General features: G+C 44.0%; 1 protein-coding gene across 2 annotated transcripts in view; it reads left to right on the plus strand.

Annotated features, from left to right (window-relative positions):
- Positions 1–23,133, plus strand: part of MTMR14 (myotubularin related protein 14) — an 840,209-nt gene that overhangs the window by 156,810 nt on the left and 660,266 nt on the right. For both annotated transcript variants that reach the window (XM_069643242.1, XM_069643241.1), the window contains exons 5-9: positions 10,395–10,455; positions 18,302–18,424; positions 18,882–18,955; positions 21,975–22,045; positions 22,247–22,321. In XM_069643242.1, coding sequence (XP_069499343.1) covers positions 10,395–10,455; positions 18,302–18,424; positions 18,882–18,955; positions 21,975–22,045; positions 22,247–22,321 — 404 coding nt within the window. The remainder of the gene's footprint in view (positions 1–10,394; positions 10,456–18,301; positions 18,425–18,881; positions 18,956–21,974; positions 22,046–22,246; positions 22,322–23,133) is intronic.

The following is a 23,133-nucleotide window of genomic DNA, read 5'->3' on the forward strand; positions in this document are numbered from 1 at the left end:
AGTTGGCCGCTGGCCTGAAATATGGTGGCAGAGGGTTTTGTGGTCAACCAGGTTAGAGGAGGAGGAGTAATTATTTAGCAATGGGAACTCCATGTCTCTTTGGAGGCATTTATGAAGGCTAAAGCACGTGTACACAAGTGTTTCCAGAGCGAGGACAAAACCGATCTTACTCGGCCTTGTGTCATTCAGATTGCGCAAGTACAGGGAAGTGGGAGGGCAGAAGTGCCAAGGGGTGGTGTGGAAGTGCAGGTAATGCAATAGATGCAGCCAGCTGGTGGCTCAAAAGTGCAGAGAGAAGGGACTATAGGGTTGCTGATAGACCATATGTGCTGGGGGAGCCCGGAGGCAGTGCAAGGGCGATGACCTGCAGGAGCCTGGGCTAGAGTTCAGAGTAGCCAGGTGACCAGTGTGTGGAGCAGTCAGGACATCGGCAGGGGAGAGGAAGAGAGAAAGCCGAAGCGAAAAGGAAGGCCTGAGTTGCTTCCGGAACCGGATGGGGTAAGAGGGGGGCGGGGGGGGGCTTCTGCTCAAGTTTGAGAGGCAGGGAGGTCCCAGCTGAATTGAGAATTCGTCCCCAAACTCTCTGCTTGGAAAAGCATCTGACCCTCAGAGTTGGAAGTGGATGAGCAGAGAGTTTGAAGGGGGATGTTTAGGAAAAGAGTCCCAGGCCCCAGAAAGCTTTGTGGATGCTGCAAAGTGTCTTGAACCTGATCCTTGCCACCACCGGGAGCCAGTGCAGAGATTTCAGAGCTGGAGAGATACGATCCCTGGGCTTGAGGCAAAGGACAAGTCTTGCAGTCCTGTTCTGGATAAGTTGTAGAGGTCGTAGAGTAGAGGCAGGCAGATGGAGGCTGTTGCAGTAGTCCATCCTAGAGAGGACCAGAACTCTGGAGGCAGTGAGCTTCTGGAGGGAAAGTGAGGAAAGGAAGAATACCTCCTGAGTGGGGTCAAGGTTTCTGCACATTCCTTGACGATAGTGGCTGGGTATACAGCTCTTTTGCACCATCTTGGTTTGAGACTTTTAATGATGGCTTGGACTTGTGATCTCTTTGAACTGAAACTGTGGAATCCAATCAGACTGGAGGTCCAGCCTGGTGTCTGTTGGGGGTGTGGGGCTGGGGCTGAGTGGTGGCTTGGTGGGTTTGGATTCTTTGGTTTAGCATATCTACGCTGTTCATCAGTGCTGGCTGAATGTCTGTACACCAGGCTTCATTCTTGGGGATTAAGGGGGTGGGAGGGTGGAGTCGCCAGTTCCCGGAAGATGGTAAATTGTTCTCTAGTGTCTCATTTAGCATTGGTTATTCTGGGGTTAAAGGAGGACGATTTTGCTGTAATGATGGCAAGTTTGATATTTGGAGATTTTGTTAGTTTGCCGTCGTAGAGTCGGATGGATTTTCGTGCAATGTTGATTCAGCAAGGTGTTTTTAGTTCCCGAGTTCTAGCAGGTCTGGGATGAACCACTGGTTTGAGTGCCTAACTGGTTTGGCTTTGTGGTGTCGAGGTGCATTACTGTCCAGTATCGCGGCTAGAGATGTGGTATATAGGTGGGCTAGAGTGTTTGGTCCTTGGAGAATGGTGGTTTGAGATTTGGGGTGTATGGTAGTGGTAGGATATGCTCTTTGAGCTTCTGTGAGCTTTCGAATAAGCGCAGGGGACAGGGCCAAGTTGGAGATCTTAGGTTTCTTCTGATGGGCAACAGAGAAGTGAATAATGTGGTGATCCGACCAAGGGCAGGGAGTGTGGAGTGAATAGTGACCATGCATTCAGGGTCTGCAGTCCAGTCCCGAGTGCAGCCTTTGTATTGTTAGGACTGCTGATTCAGTGCTTCAAGTTCAGGTTTTCTAGGGCTTTGGCCAGGGAGATAGCATTTGGGTCCTCGGGATCATTGAGGCCAGATTAGGTCACCAAGCAGGATTATCTTGAAGGGGACCTTAAGGTTGTCTTCCAAGATTTGGATGAGTTCCTCTGTGTATTCCTGTGATGGGCCTGATGTGTGATGGATTATGGAGAGTGATGGTACAATGGTACATGTAGGGACTGGGGACAGCTTTAGGGACAGTATGTCTTAGTTTTCATTTAGTAATGTGTTGACTTTTCTGAAGGGGAGGGGATCTTTGGCTATCAAGGCCACACCCTTACCTCTACCTTTGGGCTGGTCTTTCCGGTATATTATATAGACCATTGGGAGGGCTAGAGAAAGGGTTGGGCCCAAAGACTCATGAAGCCAGGTTTCTCAGATGCCTAGGGTGTCGAGGTTGTGTGAAGAGATGAGCTCTGAGAAATAAAGGGCATGCACAGGTAGTTGGCATGCATTGATTCCGGCACAGTTTAGATATGGCTCTTTCTGGAGCGTTGGAGTTTGGAGTAGTTTGGATTAGATTGGATGGTGTGGGTATGTGCTAGTCTAGTAGGGGTTTTCAGGTTGGGATTAATGTGTGGCATGAGGGTGTAGAGGTCATGGAGTGAGCAATAGTTTGCAGGCTGCGGCTTGTTGCAGGAGAAGTAGTGAGGGACTTTGGCCGGGGAGCATACCATTATGCGGTCAGTATTATGCCCAAGTATCTTTTGGGATGGTGGTCGTGGCAGAAGCATTTGAGTTAGCAGGCGGGCACATCTTTAAGCTAACAGCATTGTTACGCAGCAATACATTTGGGAAAGTGGTTGTGGCAGTGACCACTGCAGTGGCAACCGTGAGTTTGATTGGTCTATTGGTTGGTGCCTGCGATGGGCTGCTCGGCTTGATATACAGTAGCATTTCTAGAGGGATTCAGCATCAAATTTGAGGCCCTGTATCAGGGTCAGTGTATGCAGCACAATCTAGAATCCATGCCCTGCAATAATTACATGCCAAAGAATTTTGCATTTTCCCCTCCGTTTCTTGCTGTGGGGCACTGCGCACGGACACGGCGCCTTCTGATATATTCTTTGCTTGGACAGTTATCAATTGGCCCAAATAGAGAACTTCTTGGAGGCAGTATTGTAACTTGGCTCTGTCTACTTTGTACTCTTTATAGGCTAGCAAGTGCGTGACTAGGCCTTCTGACACTGTTGCTCATTATCACTGCATACTAGCAAATCGGCCACATATTGAATGATAGTGCTAGGCACCTGTGTTCCCAGAATCTGCATGTAATACTCTGTTGAAGATAATAGAGGATTCACAGTACCCGTAAGGCAATCTTGTATGTTCGTACCGCTTTCTGCCATGCGTAACGAATTGAGGTATTGAGTGTGGGTGCAGGGGTATGGCAAAGAAGCAATTTTTCATGTCCACTACAGTGGAATGGGTTGCTTGTTTTGAGATACTACACAAAATGGTCTTGGGAATGACGGGAAACCAGCTGTACATTGTGATTCAAGGGGCAGAGATCCTGGATCCTTCTTCATCTTGACCCCTTTGCCTTTTGTATTGGGTATATAGCTGCGTTGCATGGTGAGTTAAAGGGCACAATAATCCCTTGATTAGTGCAGAGATGGCATCGCTTATCCCTTCCCCTCTTTGCACAGTGGATATTGGTTGACCTGGCACAACTGCACCTTGCTCTAGTGTTATTCAAAGTGGTGTCCCCCCCCCCCCCTAAGAGGCCAAAATCGTGGGCACTGGTTGTTGGGAACCTGTTCTAGATCTGTGTCAGTTAAGGAGGGTGCTGTCACAAGAGCCACCAAAGAACACTGTACTTTATGCAGATGGCCAACACTCTCTCACCACTCTGGTCCTCAAACAATTCTGCGTCTGTCACTACTTTTAGGGGTACTGCTGGTTCAATGCACAATACAGTGCGTCACTCACACCGGTCTGAATCGGTCACAACTACAACAAGCCTTTTCTCTGACCCCACCAACCCTTGCAAGTCCAGTGAGAATATTGTCCCTGTCACAAGCTCTGGGCTCGCAACAGTTCTGAAGATAAAATCAGATTGGGAAACCAGGTTGGCAGATGCAATCTGGGGCACTGCATCAAGTACCGCTGTAATCCCATATACAAACATATCTGAATCAATAGGAATGCCGCAAACCACCACCTCCCCCTCCTCTGGCATGTATGATCAACGATGATCTCATAGCGCATGTTCCCGGGGCAGCACATATTATTCCCCGTCCTGTGAAAGAGATGGTCATGTTTAATTTGCGTTGGTCACGCCCTAACAAATGTTCTAGTGACATTTGCTGAATACAATGGAGGTGCATGCACCACTTTCCCTCCTATTTTCTTAGCTACACCTTCAGTAAATGGAACCATTGCTACAGCCCCAGAGAAGCCTTGCATGTCGAGTTTCACCTGATGACTGGAGGTTTCCTTCACTAATGCATGATTTTGTGGCACCCGTATCAACCCTAAAGAATTGTTTATTTCCGATCTCGGTGACCAAGAGGGATTCCTCGCCAGGGTGGGTAGTCACGGACATGATTGAGCATGCAAGAGCTTTCTGTGGGCTGTCCTAGTCAGGGTATGTATTGGTACCTGGGAACATGAAAGGGTTGCCTTCCAGAACGGTCGCTCCCTGATAATGTCACTATACCATTTGGAACGTCCCTGCTTCCGGGCATTGCAGCGCCGTATGATTGACTTGACGGTGCAACTTGTGTTGGGGAGACGGGTGGGGTAGGCAACTGTACCCGAGGGGGTCATGGTGGTAGCAGTGTGCTTGGTGTATTTCATATGGTATCGAGGGTGTGAGGAAGTCCTGCTCTATTAGTCCTGTGGGAGTGAATTGATTATACCCTGCTCCATCCTGCTTCTACACTCCCTTGCAAAACGACTCCCACATCCCCAAACTGAGCTGGTCCTGCTCCACCTCATGGCTCTATCCCTTCTAATTGACCTCTGCCCCCCTTCATCTTTGAAACCCCTCTTCCATGCTGCAGACTTCCTTGGTACAACTCTGTGTACTCTGGTTGCGATCCAGGGCAAAGTGGATATCAGCGGTTTGTTTTTCTAAAGCATATTTCTAGTTCTCAGCCCCCTGCAGTGAGGGCTGGGAGCACTTCTATCAGATTAGTTTATTTGCGCCCAGGGTACATACAGTACACTCCCGGAGCCTTTATGCAAGAATATGATAGTTTATTTATACAGTGCCTATACAAAATGTGTTTCAAAGCGCTTCAAGGCAAGGGAGGGAACAAGGGGAAATACAGTGATATTCTTACAGGCCATGAACAATAAGAATGTGAAATTAACTATTGCACTATCTGAAATATTGCAAGGCAGGGTACAAGTGCTAAAACATAGATAGGAAGGAAATGGGGAAACACAGGCGACTACCGTACTAGGCCTGACGACATTTCAGATGGTGCTTGATGGGTGGGGGGGAGGGGTCAAGTGTGGGGGGGAGACTAACAATTGTTGCTATTGTACTAGGTCCAAGGACAAGTCTGATGGAGTAAGTGCAAAGAAGAAAGTAGGGGAGGGAGGAGAGAGGAGAGGTAGAAGGGTGAGGAGAGCGAGGAGGAGGGAGTGAAAGAGCTGAGAAGCAGAGGGGAGAGTGAAATACAGTTGCAGATGTGAATAAAACAATGTTGCCAGGAACAAAAAATGTAGGCAAGGATTCAAGAAGATGGGCACAACATTAATCTGGGCCAACTGGATTACGAGATCCAAGGAGGACCAGCATAAGAGTCCAGAAGGTGAAGCACCAAACTCAATGTGTCCATAAAGTCAAATCGAAGCGTAGGCAACAGGTCGGAGATGGTAAAACCATAGTGAGTCAAGACCGCTCCCGTAGTGAATAGGTGATGGGGTGGGGGTGGGGGTGGGGGTGGTGGAGTGGGAAAGAAGTGAGCTGAAAAGCATGGGGGAGGGGAGAAAGGACATGGGAGTGACAGGGGGGCACAATGACATCACAGGGGGACCAGAGGGATTGGGGGGCTCAGACATCAATGGGGCCCAGTGGGGTGTGGGGGTACAGAAAGACATCACAGGGACCAGAGGGGGTGGGGACAGGGTGTCCATTCCCCATTTTACCTTCGTACCGTCACTTGCCGCCTGCCAAAATTTGTACCTTGACTGCGGACCCCATAAGCGATTTGCCCATGGAGTAACTGTCAATGCCTTCTCCTCATCCTTCAATTAATCCATTGTCCCTTCATCCTGCTGCAGCTCCAGATTTTGTACCTCATCCGACTTCACTGTCCCATAACCTACACTCCTGCCCCTCGTTCCGCACTGTTCCCCTTTCAATATGGACATCCTTGATTGCAGTGCTGTCTAATGTAAACAAGATGCCTCTGGCCATCCATTCACCCAGGCCACACCCCAACTGGTTTCCTTCTTCCTTGAGGGCACCCAGCCGTGCCAATTTTCGCTTGCGCTGCTGCTAACTCCTTCTGTGGTTTGCTATCCCGTGGAACTGCAGTGTTAGTATTCATGTGATATGGGGGTTGTGGCATAGATGGTGGTGGTGCTGTAGCGGTTGAAGGCACATATGTTGTAGTAGTATATCCTGTCGCGGGAAGGTTTGGGCACCACCCTACCGGGGGCGAGGTGCCTGCTTCTCCTTGGACAATGCTACCTGAAATACTTTCAGGGGTACTCTGTAACACTGAGATTTGCACTCATCCTCTATCTTCCTCAATTCTAGAATCTTTCCTCCTTTTGAAGCTTACTTTTATATTTAGCTTCCAAAAATGTGTATATGTGTTCCAGTATCTCTGTTAAACCCCTGCTCTGGCTATGGGCACAGCTATCTGTCCCGAGTAGAATCCTGCAGGAGCAGACGATAGTGCCCCAGACCCCCCTTTGTCCAGTCCTCCTAGCAGCCTATTACTTAACTACTGAGCTGACTGACCCGGGGGAAAGGGGAAGTGGAAAAAATAACAAATATCATGTCTCCTCCAAATGACTCAAACTTCGGATATCGGAAAACCTGTAATAAATACAGCTATGACTAGACATGGGCTATCACTCTGGCTTTTCCCTTTATTTACCTTTTTATTTATACTTTTTCCCTCCTCGGGATTACCCGACTACCTCCACCCACAGCCTGGAGATAATTCTAGTTGAAAGACTTTAAATTCCTCAAACTCAACGTGCTGATAAAAGCTTCCGCTTTACCTCAATTCTATACTTTCATTTCTTGTGCTGAAAACTGGTAACTTCGAGTCTTTACTTACAACTATGTAGATTGGTATTTCATATTATACGTTTATTAAAACTGCTCTTTTGCCATCTACTAACTTCTTTGTGTATTTTCAAATACATGTTCTTGAATACTGTATTTTCCTTTTTATAGTTCGGTTCTATACATTTTGGGGCTTGCACTCCACTATATTGTCTCACTAATATTGTTAGCACAAATAAACAGGAAATTCTGCAACTTTAGTTAATTGGTTTTTTATAACTCGCTTAATACTGTACCTGATTTTTAAACGCTGATCCAGGATTCGAACCTGTTGCTCTGCGTGGTCTTGCTTCCAAGACCAGTGCGTTGCCCCTATGCTATCCTCTGTTCACATACTTACTCAAATGACTTACTCCCTTCATTGAGTGAGGCGCGTTGCTTTACACACGCTGCACACTTGTCTTCAGTGTTCTACTTTCACGCTGCGCTTCAGAATTGCATGCAATTCCGACACCAGCTGTCTGCCACTTTCTCCATCAATCCATACTGCGCAGCTGATCGGTAACGCAAGCTGGCTAACCACTATTTCCTTCCGAAATACACGACGCAAGGACCCGACGCAAGTTACATTCCTCTAGCACGAGCAGGGGAAGGAGCTACGCGCTCGCACTTTCTTCTAAACTATCGTGTGCACTATTCCTTGATACACTGGCCTTCACATTTTACATACTGTTCGCGTACCAAAGCTAACTTGTATTAGCATCGGTATTTAACTCTAACTACAATAGTTTTCGAAAACTTAACTTAAATGTGTAAACATTTAACCCCAGCTAGGTATTACAATAAACTGACATTTCATTCATGGTTGCATATGAAAGACATTGTGTGTCATATCCTTAATAACTGTCACTTATCTGAATCTTCATTGCTTGTGCCTCTGTTCATAGGTTTCTTTTTTCTGGCTCTTAAACTTCTGGAAACATCTACTTTAATTTTCTCAGGCACTTCTTGCTGCTGTGACCTTCTGTAAACTTAAATGAAAGGCAGTCTAGAACCTCTGCAGAGATTCCAAACTACCTCACCAGAACACAAGACTAATCATTGTTGTTCAACTGATCCACCATCTTGTGGTGGACAATTCCGGCTGCCTGACCTTAAAGTTAAGGAAAAAGAAAGCAAATGACTCAATACCCCGCTGCCTTAACTAGAACCTGCTCCCAGACCACCTGCTCCATGCTCTAAGCCTTCCTTTAGCCAACTTGCTCAGTGGGAACCTGACGGAACATTCCCCCTGGTGTCTCCGCCACCCACTGCTTATATTTTTCAATTTTGTCTTTATACTATGGCAATGCACCATGTAAATACTCGGTCCTGTAGTGCCTTCACTATGGTTCCCCCCACGCACCCCAATCACCTCCTATCTGCAACCCCCTTCTTTCTTCATGTACTCACTCCTTACACCCACACTACTTCTTCTACAGCCCTCCCTTAGCTCCCTGCTTACTACACAATAAAAGTTTAAACAGTAAAAACAAACAAAAATAACCACTGCTTATTCTCCCACCCGAAATATGTTGGGCACAGGAATCGTCACATTCACAGAACCTGCTTCTTCAACATGGAGAAATCACTATAGGCTGGATACGGCTTCCCCCGTCCTTTAGCAGGTCCTACTAAAAGTAATGGGCAATCTCTGGAAATTCATCCTTAAGACCTCTTCACACGTGGACCTTTGTGAACTTTGGAAGAGGCCTTACAGGCATGGCGTTGGGAGGCCCTGCAGCGATTCGGGACAAGGAGACTGTAGAAGGAAGTTTGCCGGTGAGTCAGGAAATCGAAGGGGTGGTGAGGGCAGGGTCCCACTCATAATGCAAATGTTGTGAATTGTAACCTTAGAACTACGTGTGTAGCAAAACCCAATGAGGCCTAGTGCCATGGCTATGCTACTATGCTTGCAGTTAGTCCAGAGGGTTAGAAGGGTGTGCGTGTATTCACTTGCAGCCCTGGCAGCTCTGTAGACGGACACAAACACCGTCATGCATGTGAAGATTGCCAGTGTGTGGAACCGATCAAAGTTGCAACGTTGGGTCCATATTGTAGATTCTTTTTTTCTTTTTTCCACATTTATTTTCAATTAAAACATCAGGCTGTCCTTTATTGCCTATGTTTTTGTCATTGGGTGCTATTTATTAACAAAGGTATGGGGCAGTAGACATGTGGATGCAATAGTTGCTGCATATAGAAAGGTTCCTTTAATGTTGCAAGCAGGTGTTTTGCACGTTTTTAAAAGAATCTGCACATTGTATTTGAAAATCTGTCTAGATTTTTAATATTTCAAATTAAACTGATGGTGTCAGTAACATACTATAAATGAGGAGCCTAATTTGAATAGCACTCCAAATCAATGGTAGTTTGTTTTGTTACTTTAGACACCTTGCTAAATAAAAGTAAGATTCGAAAAGGGCGGTCAGGTTTCAAGCTTCACTAACTCCTTTAGGTATGAACGCTGGGGCTGCACATGCATTGCACTCCTGCAGCGCTCTGTTGCCCTCTATCTAGGTTTGTGCTATGCACAAAACGTATACAAGCCCATGCGCACAACCCTCCTTTTTATTTTAACTCCAAGTAAATAAGCAGTGGAAATACGGTGATCATAGTTATACACAGCTGCTTCATCCCTCTACCCCTCTTGCATCCTCTCCAAAATGTATCCCAAGATATAACCCTTTGCCTTTAATGTATTTTTTTTCCTTGTATCTTTTGTTCACTTTCTTTACTGCCATTTTATGGTTTTGATTACTTGTCAAATCAACTTTTTCATTTTGCATTCAGATTAGTTTTCTTTTTCCATTTTTACTTTTGGCAACTGGCCACTGTGCAACAGTATACGTATTTGTGAATGGGTTCCTGCCTGCACAGGAAAGGGAATAGTTTTGGAAAGCCAGTGTTCTGAAGTGATTACAGTCTGAGCCAGCGTGTGATCAGGATTTATTGCAACGCCTGCTGAAGGCCATCTATGAGGGCATCCACACCGGCAAAGTATGTCCCTACTTGTGTGGGCAAAGCAAAGCCGAAGGGTTGATTAAGAAAGAAAATGGTGAATGCCAACCAGTTACATGGGTCTTGGACAAGGCCTTCGTTGGGCCATGCATGCTCTGCAGCATTCTGTTTTTGTATGCTTTGGAATCCTGCTCGTCTGTACAGACTTGGATAAAGGGTGTCTATCGCAAGTTGGGAGGTACATTTCCAGTGTGCTGTTTGATTGGTGGATGGGAATTGGAGAAGCTGTGGTTTGAACTAAGGCTACCTGGCCATGTTGTCTTTTGTCTCCTTCAGGAGGCTCTTCTGAGGATGCCTGGGCTGATACAGAAGAAGTTGCAGAGGATGACCCTGCCAGGTTTGTATTGGAGCTGAAGAGTTTATTTCCATTATTCTTGCATGGTTTGTTAATGCTGGTAGTAACATAGTGACAATCGAAGGGTATTGCAGACATAGTAAATTGTATTAAAGAAACACTACCCCAACCCTGCCGGTTCTCCTTTAATTCAAAGTAACAGGGTGCCAACTTTTTTAAAATCCTTACAAGATCTCCACCTGGAAAGAATTTTGGGTATGGCAACTTTGTCCATTGCAGATAATCTGACCTATTAAGGCCATGATATCTACAACTTTCAGAGAAACAAAGTAAACGGGCATCAGCATAATCTTGTTTATTTGCATACAGCTGTGCAGAAATGATCAAGACATTGACGAGAGTATCCCCAACCCAGGAAAGGGACCCTGCGCACTTATTTCTCAGGGTTTTACACAATGAGATTGAGAGAACTTGGATGAATTTAGGAAATGGCCTAAAACATCCTCTGACCTTGAGGGGTCATAGTTTAGATACACTGCAGACCGACATAGCATGGTGTATCTCTCCATATATAACCGGCTCTTGTCTAGTGACTAGTGCCTGCATTATACACTTCTATGGACTGAGTATCTCCTCAGTCTTATGGGCTTGCTGATTCCTGTCAGCCAATCACAGTGGTGCGTGTTACAACATATCCCAGTCATGGCTCTGGGGCTACTCTGCCAGTGATTTATGGAAAGTCCATGCTTGCGGCAGAACATAAAATATTCCAGATTTTTCAACACAAGCTAGAGTGCTGGTATGAACCGTACATTCCTCTCACCACCCGGAGGGTCTTGATGGTTAGACCGCCTCCTCATGTACCTGGCTTTGTTGGGCAATGGTGCACCAAGGAAGGGAGACTTGAGCAGAAAATCAAGGCATTGCAATGTCTCAATGTCCGCTGCCCCAGCACAACCGTCTAATGTGATGGGAGTTGCCATGTGTAATCGCTCTGCAGGAACCAGTGCTGGCTTTCAACACTACAAATGTGTCCATGCACTAGTGTAATTCGAAATTAAAACTAATGTTTTGAGCTCTTGTAGGCATTTCTGGGGAAATTCCACATTTTAGTCTCTTGGAGGGGAAAGATATTGATCGGACTGGAATGAGAATCTGTTCAGCTTTGATTTACTGGTTAGAATTGAGGGCACATCGTTTCTCTGTGTGAGGGCCTGGTAGAGTGATAGTTATGCTGGTCGCCAGCAGGATCCATGGTTTTCATCAGAGCACAGCATTGTCGGCGATGTTATCACTCTTGCTTAGTTATGTGCGCCTACATGTTTGGCCACCTGACTGGTGTGACCTTGTGAAGTGCTGTGGATCTTGCATTTCCTGGTCTGGTTTCCTTGCCCTCGAACTACTTGCCCCTCTTGGCTCCATGCCGGGGTTGGAGGGAGGTTTCATCTATGCAGAAACATTGACGTTGAAGTCCAATCGCAAAGTAGGCTGGAACAAGGCGCTCCTGTGGCCACTTGCATGTGGTGAAGCGTTCTTGTCATTTCATTCAGCCTTTTTCATGTGTTGAGCCTAAAGAGATGCACTTCTGCTTGCGCGTTGTCCTGCAAGAGTTAAAATATGGGCTATCTTAGCAAGACTGAAGGAATTGTTCAGTATTCCCTTTTAACTGGTTACTTCAGTATTGAAATGTTTTCACTTGCACATCAGCAGGGGGCAGTGTCCGTGGCCAGCACTGAAGCACTTGATGTAAAGGTGTGCAATGGGAAATCTTTCTTTTAAGAAGAAATCTTATTTTGCTTTTATGTCCAAAAACGAGTGTATTCCCAGCAGCCTGAAATGTGAGTGGTATGCTAGTGTAGTTGAGCTTCAATGGTATGTTGGTATGTCTGTGGTCCCTAAATATCCTTGCACAATTCTCTACTGTAACGGACCACGTCCACTTAAGTTACCATATTTTCAGATGTATTGCATGTAATCCGTTTTTATGACTGTAGTAGGACGATGTGACTGTGTAATTGTTACACACGTGTATTGTTTACATCATGGCTATTCCATTGTCTTGCTGAGGTCTGTGGCTTCTGGTGGTAAATCTGCATCCTGACTAAAGGACTCTCGGCTGCCGCGGTCTTCATCTGATTATCACATATCCATGCAGTGCATCTTCCACACTGCCACACTGCCAGACCTGCACTTCAAAGTGGCAAGTTCTCAAGGCCTTGTGAGTTCTGCAAGCCTAGCCATAGTTCTCCTTTCATTTCTGTCTATTTCAGGAATGGCGATGCCCAGCTGTTTGATAAGGTGCGTGGACATGACATAAAGCTGCTTCGATAGAAATGTGTGTGGTGAACGCTCACAACCTTCCTTTGTTAGATAACTCTTATGGTTAAAACACTACTAATTTGGAATTTAAAGAATGGTGCAAACCCGCTGGAAAAGGTGCCTCCGTGGAACGGCACACAGCGAAAACAGGTGGTAAGGACCAAGGCCGTTAAGCCAGCGGTGCGGGCTGCACTCCCAAACACCACTCGTGGTGTATAGATTCAATGTGGTTCAAAGCACAAAATAATTAACTTCTGTCAGTTTACTGCAAAAAATGATAGTTTAATACTTGATTTTCGTCATCAATTTAAGTAATTGTACATCTTAGAAAAAGCAGATGTGCAGGGCGAGCTCAAACAATTGGCCAATGCATTTCGGAACACTGTTCCTTCGTCAGGGCCAGCTCATTCACAAACTAATCGGAGTGCTAAAAATTGAGCAAACGAATCTGTTGGATAACCCACAATATGTCAGCAACATTAATTAATTGAACATACAGTAATTATAAAGCAAATCCACAGGGATCGTAACATAGCAAGAAAATAGTCATCAATGTATACATCATCATCATGATTTAGGAGTTTTTCAAGCATGCCGGGTGTGGATACATTATGCCCAAAGTGGCCATATGGATGCACATGTTCAATGACAATAACCACAATGAACACGATTTCAACACATACCAGGAGAAAGGTTACATGTAACAAAGAGTCCATACATGTCATGAACCATAAGATTACCAACGGATACCAATAGTAAAAATAATGTAAAAAATACATACGTGAAATCCCATTTTATGTGCGTGATGATAAACCGTGGAATTACAGCAAAGAAGGAAGAAAAGAAAAAGGTAGAAAAATGACCACCAAAATGCCATATATCGTTTTATCTAATAGGCATCAAGTGACTATTTCAACACTGACCTTGTCAAAGATACAGCATGGACTTGAATTTCACACCAACACTTCCAAAGTAAACGTGCTTGACTGGCGTTTCTATGCGTGTGCCGGCGATTTACTTTGCGTGCAGACTCTTGCCTGGAAGAGACATGCAACGCGATTAGCAGTGTGTCAGAGTTACCATTTAACTAAAGACGCACGGACGCCTACGAGCATAGTCTCTCATAAGAGAGCCATGCAGCGCGGCACCCGGCGTGTCATTATTTCATATTATAACAAAGGCTCTAAAGTTGACATGTAGCGCGAGATGCGCCGTGTCAGAGTTCCATTCCATTAGAAGGGTTCAGATGCCTACGAGCACCATAACGCTCAATCTTGCTTCTTACCTGACAGTAGAAAGAAGGCGAGCCATGCGAAGACGCCACTAGGACGCGTTCGCGGTAGCCATAGTGCTAAATGTTGTGTTCGTGTCTCGTTGCCAAGCAACACATGGAGCCGCAAGTACTGAGAAACGCCAGCGGCCATGTTGGAAAGGCTGCTGGTGTGCATCCCGAGTATTACATGTCTGATAAGGTGTACACTCTACGTGAGCTCGTAGTAATAATGGTTGAGTTCACATTGCGAAATAAAATAGGAGCGTAATTACATAACATTTCTACATGGGTGAAAATAATGACAAAATAATAATATAGAATCATAAAAAAATCAAACTGGGAAATGTGAAACCAAGCATAATGAGGGAGAGAAAAATTAAAGAATAAAAAATAAATGAAATCAACACCATTTCTATAGTTAAAAATACACCTACCTTGTCTTGAAACCTATCGCCACAGTGTGCACTGGCACAGGCGAGAGTAGTTTAAGCTGTAAGCTCCCCTGTAAATATCCTTAGTTAGAGGTAAAAGAGCAGATCAACGTTGCGAATGCCCCGGGTACTATATCTAAGATTATCATCAGGTGAAATAATCCTATGAAAGCAAGAAGGAAGAAAAGAAGGAACTTAAGACAAAATTCTCCGACAGTATGGAGATGGTAGCCTGGATGAATCCAAAGCGAGTATACAGTACCTTATTGGTCATAAAGGCCATGTTGTATATCTTTAGAAATAAGTACATTCTTGACCACACCCCTGTTGGCATATTCTAAGTGAGCCTAGGACTGGCTCAATGTCATGGTAAATTCTGACATATCATACATTATCAACTCCACAGTATATCATAATACAGTTACTCAAGCATCAAAGGAAACAACTGAGGTCCAGTTCCACATTCATTCCATTCGGTGACAGCGAGTCGAGTTTGTTGATCCAAAAAGCCTCCTTCTGTGCTCGCCACTGTTTGATGTCTCGAGATTGTCCTTTGGGAAACATAACTTCTAGCACGAGAAATCTCAATTGGCTCACCGTGTGCCCATTGTCATTGAAGTGTCTGGCTACAGCTGACATCCTGTTGTTATTCCTGATGTTTGATTTATGCTCGTTTATCTTGATCCTGATTTTGCGTGAGGTCTCTCCCACGTAATACTTTCCACAGGGACACTTTATCGCGTAAATGACATTCTCAGAAAGGCATGTAGCATGTTGTCTTAGTGCGAACCTTTTGCCAGTTCTTGGATGTGTAACTGTGCTACCTTTGATGATGCTGTTACAATTCCCACAGCTCATGCAGGGATGAGTCCCAGGGAATTTGTCTGGTCTCTTGGCGGGTATTTTCTCTTTGGTTTGTACTAATAAGTTCCGCAGGTTACTGCTCTTCTGATACGCAAATGTTGGTGGAGTAGGAAACAGGTCAGCAGTCCGTTCGTCACTTGTGAGAACATTCCATCTGTTGTGTATTATGGCCTTAATTTGCTTACTTTGTATTGAATATTTGGTAACGAAAACTAATTCAGGACTGTCTTTCACCGGTTTCGTCACCAACAGTTGCTGCCGTTCTTGTGCATCGGTTTTGTCACGGGCAATAGCTAAATCAGTCTCTGGATATCCTCTTGCTTGCAATTTCTCTTGTAGTTTCTGTAATTGCAAGCGGCAGTCCTCGGGGTCACTTACAATCCTTTTAACCCTTAACATCTGCCCATAAGGCAGATTCTGAAGAGTTTTGGGCGGGTGAAAGCTGAGCCGATGGAGCAGATTATTACGGTCTGTAGGCTTTGTGTACAGCGTAGTGGTAATTCTATTGGGTTGGATGACTGTTTGTACGTCAAGATAATGTACATTAGGATTACCTATCTCAATAGTTAACTGGATACGTTGGTCGATCCCATTAAGGAATATCAGAAACTCTTTAAGATCTTGTCTGCTACCTGACCAAATGCCAAAAATGTCATCTATGAATCTGACCCATGTCTTCAACTGGTGTTGCCATCTTGGATTGGATAGCACATGCGTGGTTTCAAAATGGTGCATAAAGCTGTTAGCATATACTGGTGCCATAGTTGCTCCCATTGCTGTCCCCGATATTTGATTGTAAAACTTTCTATCATACCGAAAGCAGGAATTCTTGGAAATGAAGTCAAGCAAAATCATTAAGAATTCTTTGTTAGCTCCAATTTCTGTTGTACTAAGCAATAGAGATTCTACTGCTTGTTGTCCAAGATCATGCGGAATGCTCGTATAGAGGCTGACTACGTCAATCGTAAATAGGATGTCTTCCGGGGCCAAAGAGCTGGTGTCTAGTATTTGGAGAAAGTGCGTTGTATCTTTCACATATGTACTTGTGGCTTGAACGATTGGCTGCAAAAAGAAGTCTATATATGTTCCAAGCGGTTGTAGCAAGCTCTTTGTGGCCGCTACTATGGGCCTTCCAGGTGGGTTAATCAAGCTCTTGTGGATCTTAGGCAAGGTATACAGATGAGGCATTACTGGAAATGTGGTTGATAAGTACACCCGAGCTTTCATACTGATCCATTCTTCTTCTACTGCGTTGTCAAGAACTTCATCTAGTTTCTTCTTGATCTCTGGAGTAGGATCTTGCGGTAGCAATTTATAGGTGTTGGTGTCTGAGAGCTGCCGTAGACATTCTGAATGATATTGTGATACATCTTGGATCACCATTGCTCCGCCCTTGTCGGCCGGAAGGATAGCTATAGTATCATCTCTAAACAAGGCCCGTATCTGTGAAAGTTCTCCTCTGTTGAGGTTAGTTCTTTTTGGTGCTTGGAACTGAACCTTCTTGAGGTCACTCAGTACCATTTTTTGAAAAATGTCTATCGCCGGTACTTGTGGACAAATAGTACTGTTCGGTTTGAACCCAACATGCTCTGACTCCATTGTTGCAGCAGATGGTGCACTTTCAGCAAAAAATGCTTTCAACTTGAGCTTCCGAGTCAGTTTGAATAGTTCAATCTCCGTCTGAAATTTTAGTACTATAAGTGGGTACAAACTTCAGCCCTTTTTCTAGGGTTTGTATCTCTCGAGAGGAAAGTGCTTGCTTAGATAGGTTAACCACTAATTGCGATTCGCTTGAAACCTTGTTTGCATCCTTTGATTTCCTCTTTCTCCCCCTCCTTGTCCTCTTCCTCTTTCTAAAAAACCAGTGTTAGTAGTACGTTTGGGTTGCGCTGGCCTCGTTTCTTGGGCTGATGTACTGGCTGGTTGAGGATCTGTCGCTGCTCTGTCTTCCTGCTCAGGGATATCCGAATCGGAGCTGCTATTGCCACTTGTGGTCTTGTTCGGGCGTGTGCTTTGCTGCTGATACTTGTCAGCCCACGTATAAACCTAGTTATTGAGGTAATCGAAGGTATCTCGACGAAATGTACGTATTTTCCGAGCCTCCAGATCTTCTTGATAGCTTTCAAGCTTCTTATTGATATCAGCTAGAATCTCGGCAAAGGATTCGGCATCAGTAATGTCAGTGATATCTTTAGAGAGATTTTCAATTTCCTTCTCAAGCTGTTCTACGTTGCTAGATAGTTCCTGTATGGTCAATAGGATCAAGTCTAGGGAGCATCTATTGAGAATTTGTTCCCATTTCTCAACAAACTTCTTGTTCTCTTTGCAAAGAGTGGGTCGTAATGGAATCCGAAGACCTCGAGGAAGCCTTTGTGCTTTGTAATACCTGCTCAGGGTCACTGCATGTAATTTACGATTGATTAGCTTTCTGACATTGTACTCAAGCTGTTTAATCTTGCTGTGCGGGTCTGTCCCACCTGGGGTACGTATTGTTTCCTTGATGAGACCCAGAATCGCGTCTGCTTCTTCAGCTGAGAAACCCAGCGTTGTCGCTCTATTGTCTGTGATATGCTCAATTTCTTCATATATCTTTTCAGTGGTGTGCCACGTTCAAGTGAATCCACGGATGGGAACAAGAACAGAAATGTGTGTGGTGAACGTTCACAACCTTCCTTTGTTAGATAACTCTTATGGTTAAAACACTACTAATTTGGAATTTAAAGAAGGGTGCAAACCCGCTGGAAAAGGTGCCTCTGTGGAACGGCACACAACGAAAACCGGGGGTAAGGACCAAGGCCGTTAAGCCAGCGGTGCGGGCTGCACTCCCAAACACCACTCGTGGTGTATAGATTCAATGTGGTTCAAAGCACAAAATAATTCACTTCTGTCAGTTTACTGCAAAAAATGATAGTTTAATACTTGATTTTCGTCATCAATTTAAGTAATTGTACATCTTAGAAAAGCCTAGCCATAGTTCTCCTTTCATTTCTGTCTATTTCAGGAATGGCGATGCCCAGCTGTTTGATAAGGTGCGTGGACATGACATAAAGCTGCTTCGATACCTATCCATCCGTTACATCTGTGATTTAATGGTGGAGAACAAGAAAGTCAAGTTTGGTCTGAAGTGAGTTCTTTATTTTGCAGGAGCAATGGTGCTAGGCTGGCCTTTAATGCAACCGTTGCACCTGTGGCCTGTGCATGCCACCCACTGCTTGATTTCTTTCTCTTCTCTTAATATGGGGTCTTTTTTAACCCATTTTCCTATGCCTGCTTTCTTGTTTTTATAAATTCAGTGCTTTGCTGTGTGGAATTGGGTGCCTCGTATGATATCTGTACAGAATCTTTAATTATGGCCAAGTACCGTTACTGTGGGCTACAATTCTATGTTTTGGTTTTCCATCGTACAAGTTAAAAGTTGAAGTACTTAATTTGGCGTGTAGCAGCTGGTGCAAAATGGTCACGTTTCCTTTTGTTTGCATTTAGTTTCACGCTAAATATTAACTGCAAAGCTTCAAAAAGGACTTTAATCACATTCGTTTTTATCCTGCATTAATGTATTCTGCATTTCATTCTACTTTTAGTGTGACGTCTTCCGAGAAGGTGGATAAAGCCCAACGCTATGCTGACTTCACTCTCCTCTCCATCCCATACCCAGGTGCGGTTTATTGTGCAATTTACCAACGTGGATGCAATTCTCCTTTCTATAGTTGCTGGCTTAATGAAAAAACGGTGTTCAGGTGCAGGAATATTCTTAATGTAAGCCAGTGCAATAACAACTAGTGCTGGTTTCCTACTTTCGCGTGTATAAAGATGGAGCACTGATCACCTAATGCTAAGAGCAAAACACTTACCGTTTTTGTTTTCATTTTAAAAAACTGAGATTAGTTCCGAAAATGATACTGATGCAAACTATTAGCTGAATATTATAAAGGTCTCTGACCTTCATCCAAACTGATGGATTGCTTCCACTTTTAAACTCCAAACTCCAATGGATTTCGCTCGAATTCTGAGAGGTTGTGCCATTGAATCGTTTTTTGGCATGAGACTTCTGCCAGGCTTCCTGTAGGAGCAGGAATGCCTGTATGACCAGTTTAGAATTTTACCCAAATACTGATTTTCTTAAATATGGGTTGCACTTCTTTTTTTTTTTGGTCATTTTTTTAAATTATCTTAGCGTTGGAAGTGGAAGCCATTTTTTCGCAATTTACGCTTGGGATGGTGCTGATCTATATGCGCTGAGCAAGTTGCTCTCCTTATAATGAAGCAAACACTGTTCGCTAGATTTCTATTTGGTCCTAGAGTTCGAGGTTAAAAGCACATGTAGGTGTGATGTTGTAGGACACTGCACCAAAAGATCCTATCCGACACATGATTCCAAGGTGTGAAGTTAAATTCATAGGGGCAATTGATTCTGGGCAGTTACGAGGTATAGAATCTTTGTATTTTAATTTAAAAAAGGGGACTGCCATAAAGTTTGAAGATGTTTGGTTCTTTTTAAACTAATGCGCTAAATTGTTGAGGGCAAAGCACTTTGAATGTTTGAACCTGAGCTTGCACAGCTGGATCCAGTTGCACCTCCCTACAAAAGAGCGCTGATAACTGAAACATGCGTGTCTGGCAAAGCCTGTGGTTGTGGACCCAAGAGTACCTTCGCCCAACAACAGCACTTTGTCTTTAATAACAAAACCGACTGCCCAAGGTAAAGGCCTTCACAAAGAGGAATAAACCACTATCTGAAACAGAACCACACTCAGAATTTGAAGAACTAAAAAAAAAAAAATGCTTTCTGGAAGGAACAATCGTTTGAACGCCAATAATCAAAGAAACTAAGCCTAGAAAATGGCAAAAACCTGGGGAAAATCACTCCAGGCCCTCTCCAGTGATGCAAGAATAGAACCAAACTCATGATTCTATCACTATAATTTGTTCTGAGACTCAATAGACAGAGAAATATAACTTGGAGAAACATTGAACCACCTCCAGAAACTAAAAGCTTGACAGTTCAATGACACACAGGGAAGAAGCTAAAAGCTAGCACAACTAAGTTGTAAGTATGCCTAACAAAATGCAACCACAGCCTATATAGCAGACCTTTCCCAAGTATGTCATTGACCATTGCACCCAGCACCCCCAAAATCTACTGGTGACTGGCTTGACCCAAACAACTATTTAGTTATAAAAGTATGGTGTGCAGTCGTGAGTAAAATCTTCTGCAGCATTCAAAATGAAAGAATAGAGACTTTCCTCCTGTTTGCTCTCCAAATGCAGCGTAATGGACCACATATAGAATCTTCACACTAGATAAAGATGTACTTGAAGCTTATGAAAGACAATCTGTGCATGCTTTGTGGTCTTCCAAAAAGCATTTGGCTCTGTTTGGCATCCAGGACTGCTACTAAAACCTCTCCAAAAAGCCATTCGGCCAGGGGGTAATGGGGAATTAAGGAAACCTATTCAGACAAAATTGGGCATCGTGAATAAACCAAACACATTTACACTGAAGGGAGTGAACAGGGATGCCGTCCAAGCCCCATTTTGAATGATTTCCACATCGCCCTGAAGAAATAATTGGCCCCTGCGCTTATGCTGAGAGACAGACTGAGATACACTGCCTGCTGTTTCCCCACAATCTAGTGCCATCACCTACACATGAGGGCTTGCAAAAAAGCTTTACTTCTATCGGATTACTTTTGTGTCTTGTTTATCTTACGAGACTAGCACCTATAGAATTCTAACAGTCACGTACCGTGAACAATATCATTTGTTTCTCGGAGGTGAAACCCTAGAACACATAATGACTTGCATCTAGCTCTGAAGAATCTTCAGTGCCTCAGTAGGCTTCATGCTGCTGCAAAACCTTTAAGAAAAAGCATTGAAAACTCACTTGGATTTCTATGGGTCAGTTTGGATTGAATATCAATCTATAAAGCAGCCAACGTGATTAGTCTCCATAGTTAACCAATCCTCCTATATGGAGGCACACCCAAAATCAAGATCCACCACGTGGAATAATTAACCCACTGAAAGCCTGCATTTACTATGCTGTTAACCCATACTCGGTCCATAGGAATGTTCCCAGTGACAGACAGAAAACACTGAGGACTCCCACGAATATTAGAAATAACCTCAATTCTTGAACCACCTCCACAGCAAGTTCTATCGCACCTAGGCAAACTGTGAATAAACTTCATATCAGGCCATACCTGACGTACTGGAAAAACTATGCACCCGCTAGCAAAGTACTGGAAACCTAAAAAAGAGAAACTGAGCAAGATGAAATGCGAAATACTAAACCTAGACCACTAATCTCAACCTACAGAGTGAGGAACTGCAGACGAAAGGTCTGAACAGCCAGACAAACCGAGATACCGAATATTACATTTTTTTTTTTAATTTGATCCATATTGAAGATACTTGCTCATCCACTGCACCAAATATGAAGGTGGAAGAAGCTGCATCTTCATAGACTTCCCTACAACCAAACCTGTATAGAGCATCTACAATAGACCTATGTATGTGTGACAAGAAATGTACAGAATATGTATGTACAACTTAACTTTGGCAAGACCTGCGCTCTTAGTCATGCCATTAAAGCATAATGGTCTTTTCAAAACATGCCTTATCACCTCCCCTTTTTTTTGTCCATTATAATTTTCTCCCCTCTTCTCTTACAGGGTGTGAATTCTTTAAAGACTATAAAGATCGGGACTACTCTGGTGAAGGCCTCATATTTAATTGGAAACAGGTATACTACTTGCCTTTTTTTATTGGCTGGCGTGGTTTCTTAGGTAAGCCGGTGGATGTTGCTTATGTAGCACCAAGTAACTGATTACTAATGTTAAGGTGTTAAGGTAGTTAAGTTGTCATTGCTGTTTTTGAGAAGACATGCACTGAAGTGTTTTTGTGACTGTAGATCTTGCATCTTCAATCTCCCATCTTGTTACAGGATTATGTAGATGCTCCGTTGAGTATCCCAGACTGTTTATCCAGGTCCCTTAACATTGACTGGAGCAGGTACCAGGTACGTGCAGTTTCTCTTGGATCACAAACCTCACATGCCAATTGACCAAGTGTTTAATATGGCAGACTCCAATTGAAATTGGTTGGTAAAAATTAAATTACAAGTCTGCCCTTTTACTTGTACTTAATCTGTCTCTACCAGATTCATCTTCCTGTGAACATGCTACTCTGTGGATACTGGAGCTATTTGGTTCAGTTTACACAGCATACATATTGAATTGCCACTCCAAGCATGTTCGAACTCTGTATGGTACCAGTTAGCCCTTGTTTTTGCGAATATAAAGTTTTGTCTGCCAGAACTCCTGGAGGGGTGCCTTGTTGAAACCTGATGCTCTCTAATGTAGAGTGTCTCATTGGCTGGTCGCCACCTGGTATGTTAATACTTTTTGTTAGGCAAGATTTGGTGCAGTACCCTTTTGGGTGCACTACAACAAACTTGACCTCCTGGCAATAGGAACCCAACTTTTGGTATAAGGCTGTACTACACAGGTTGGTAGTGTGGCTGAGCAGCCAGACCTATCTCAAAAAGGGTCAATGTGAGCAGTAGGGTGGTTACACGGATTCAATGACCAGTATCCAAATAAACTTACACGCAAGGTTTCTTGATTAAACAATTATTAATTTGTCAGTTTGAATAAGCCGCCTTCAGAAGGGGCAATATATTAGGAACGCACAAATACACTCCAAATACACACTTAGTTTCTCTAAATCAGCAAGCACCCATTTGGGATGGCACACAGACGATTCCTACACCATCAGGTGACTTAAATAGCTTAGACACTGTGGACATTAATAGATCACTGGTACAGTTAG

The sequence above is a fragment of the Ambystoma mexicanum genome, chromosome 2p (assembly GCF_040938575.1).
Source record: "Ambystoma mexicanum isolate Mex_15411 chromosome 2p, UKY_AmexF1_1, whole genome shotgun sequence".
Taxonomy (NCBI): domain Eukaryota; kingdom Metazoa; phylum Chordata; class Amphibia; order Caudata; family Ambystomatidae; genus Ambystoma; species Ambystoma mexicanum.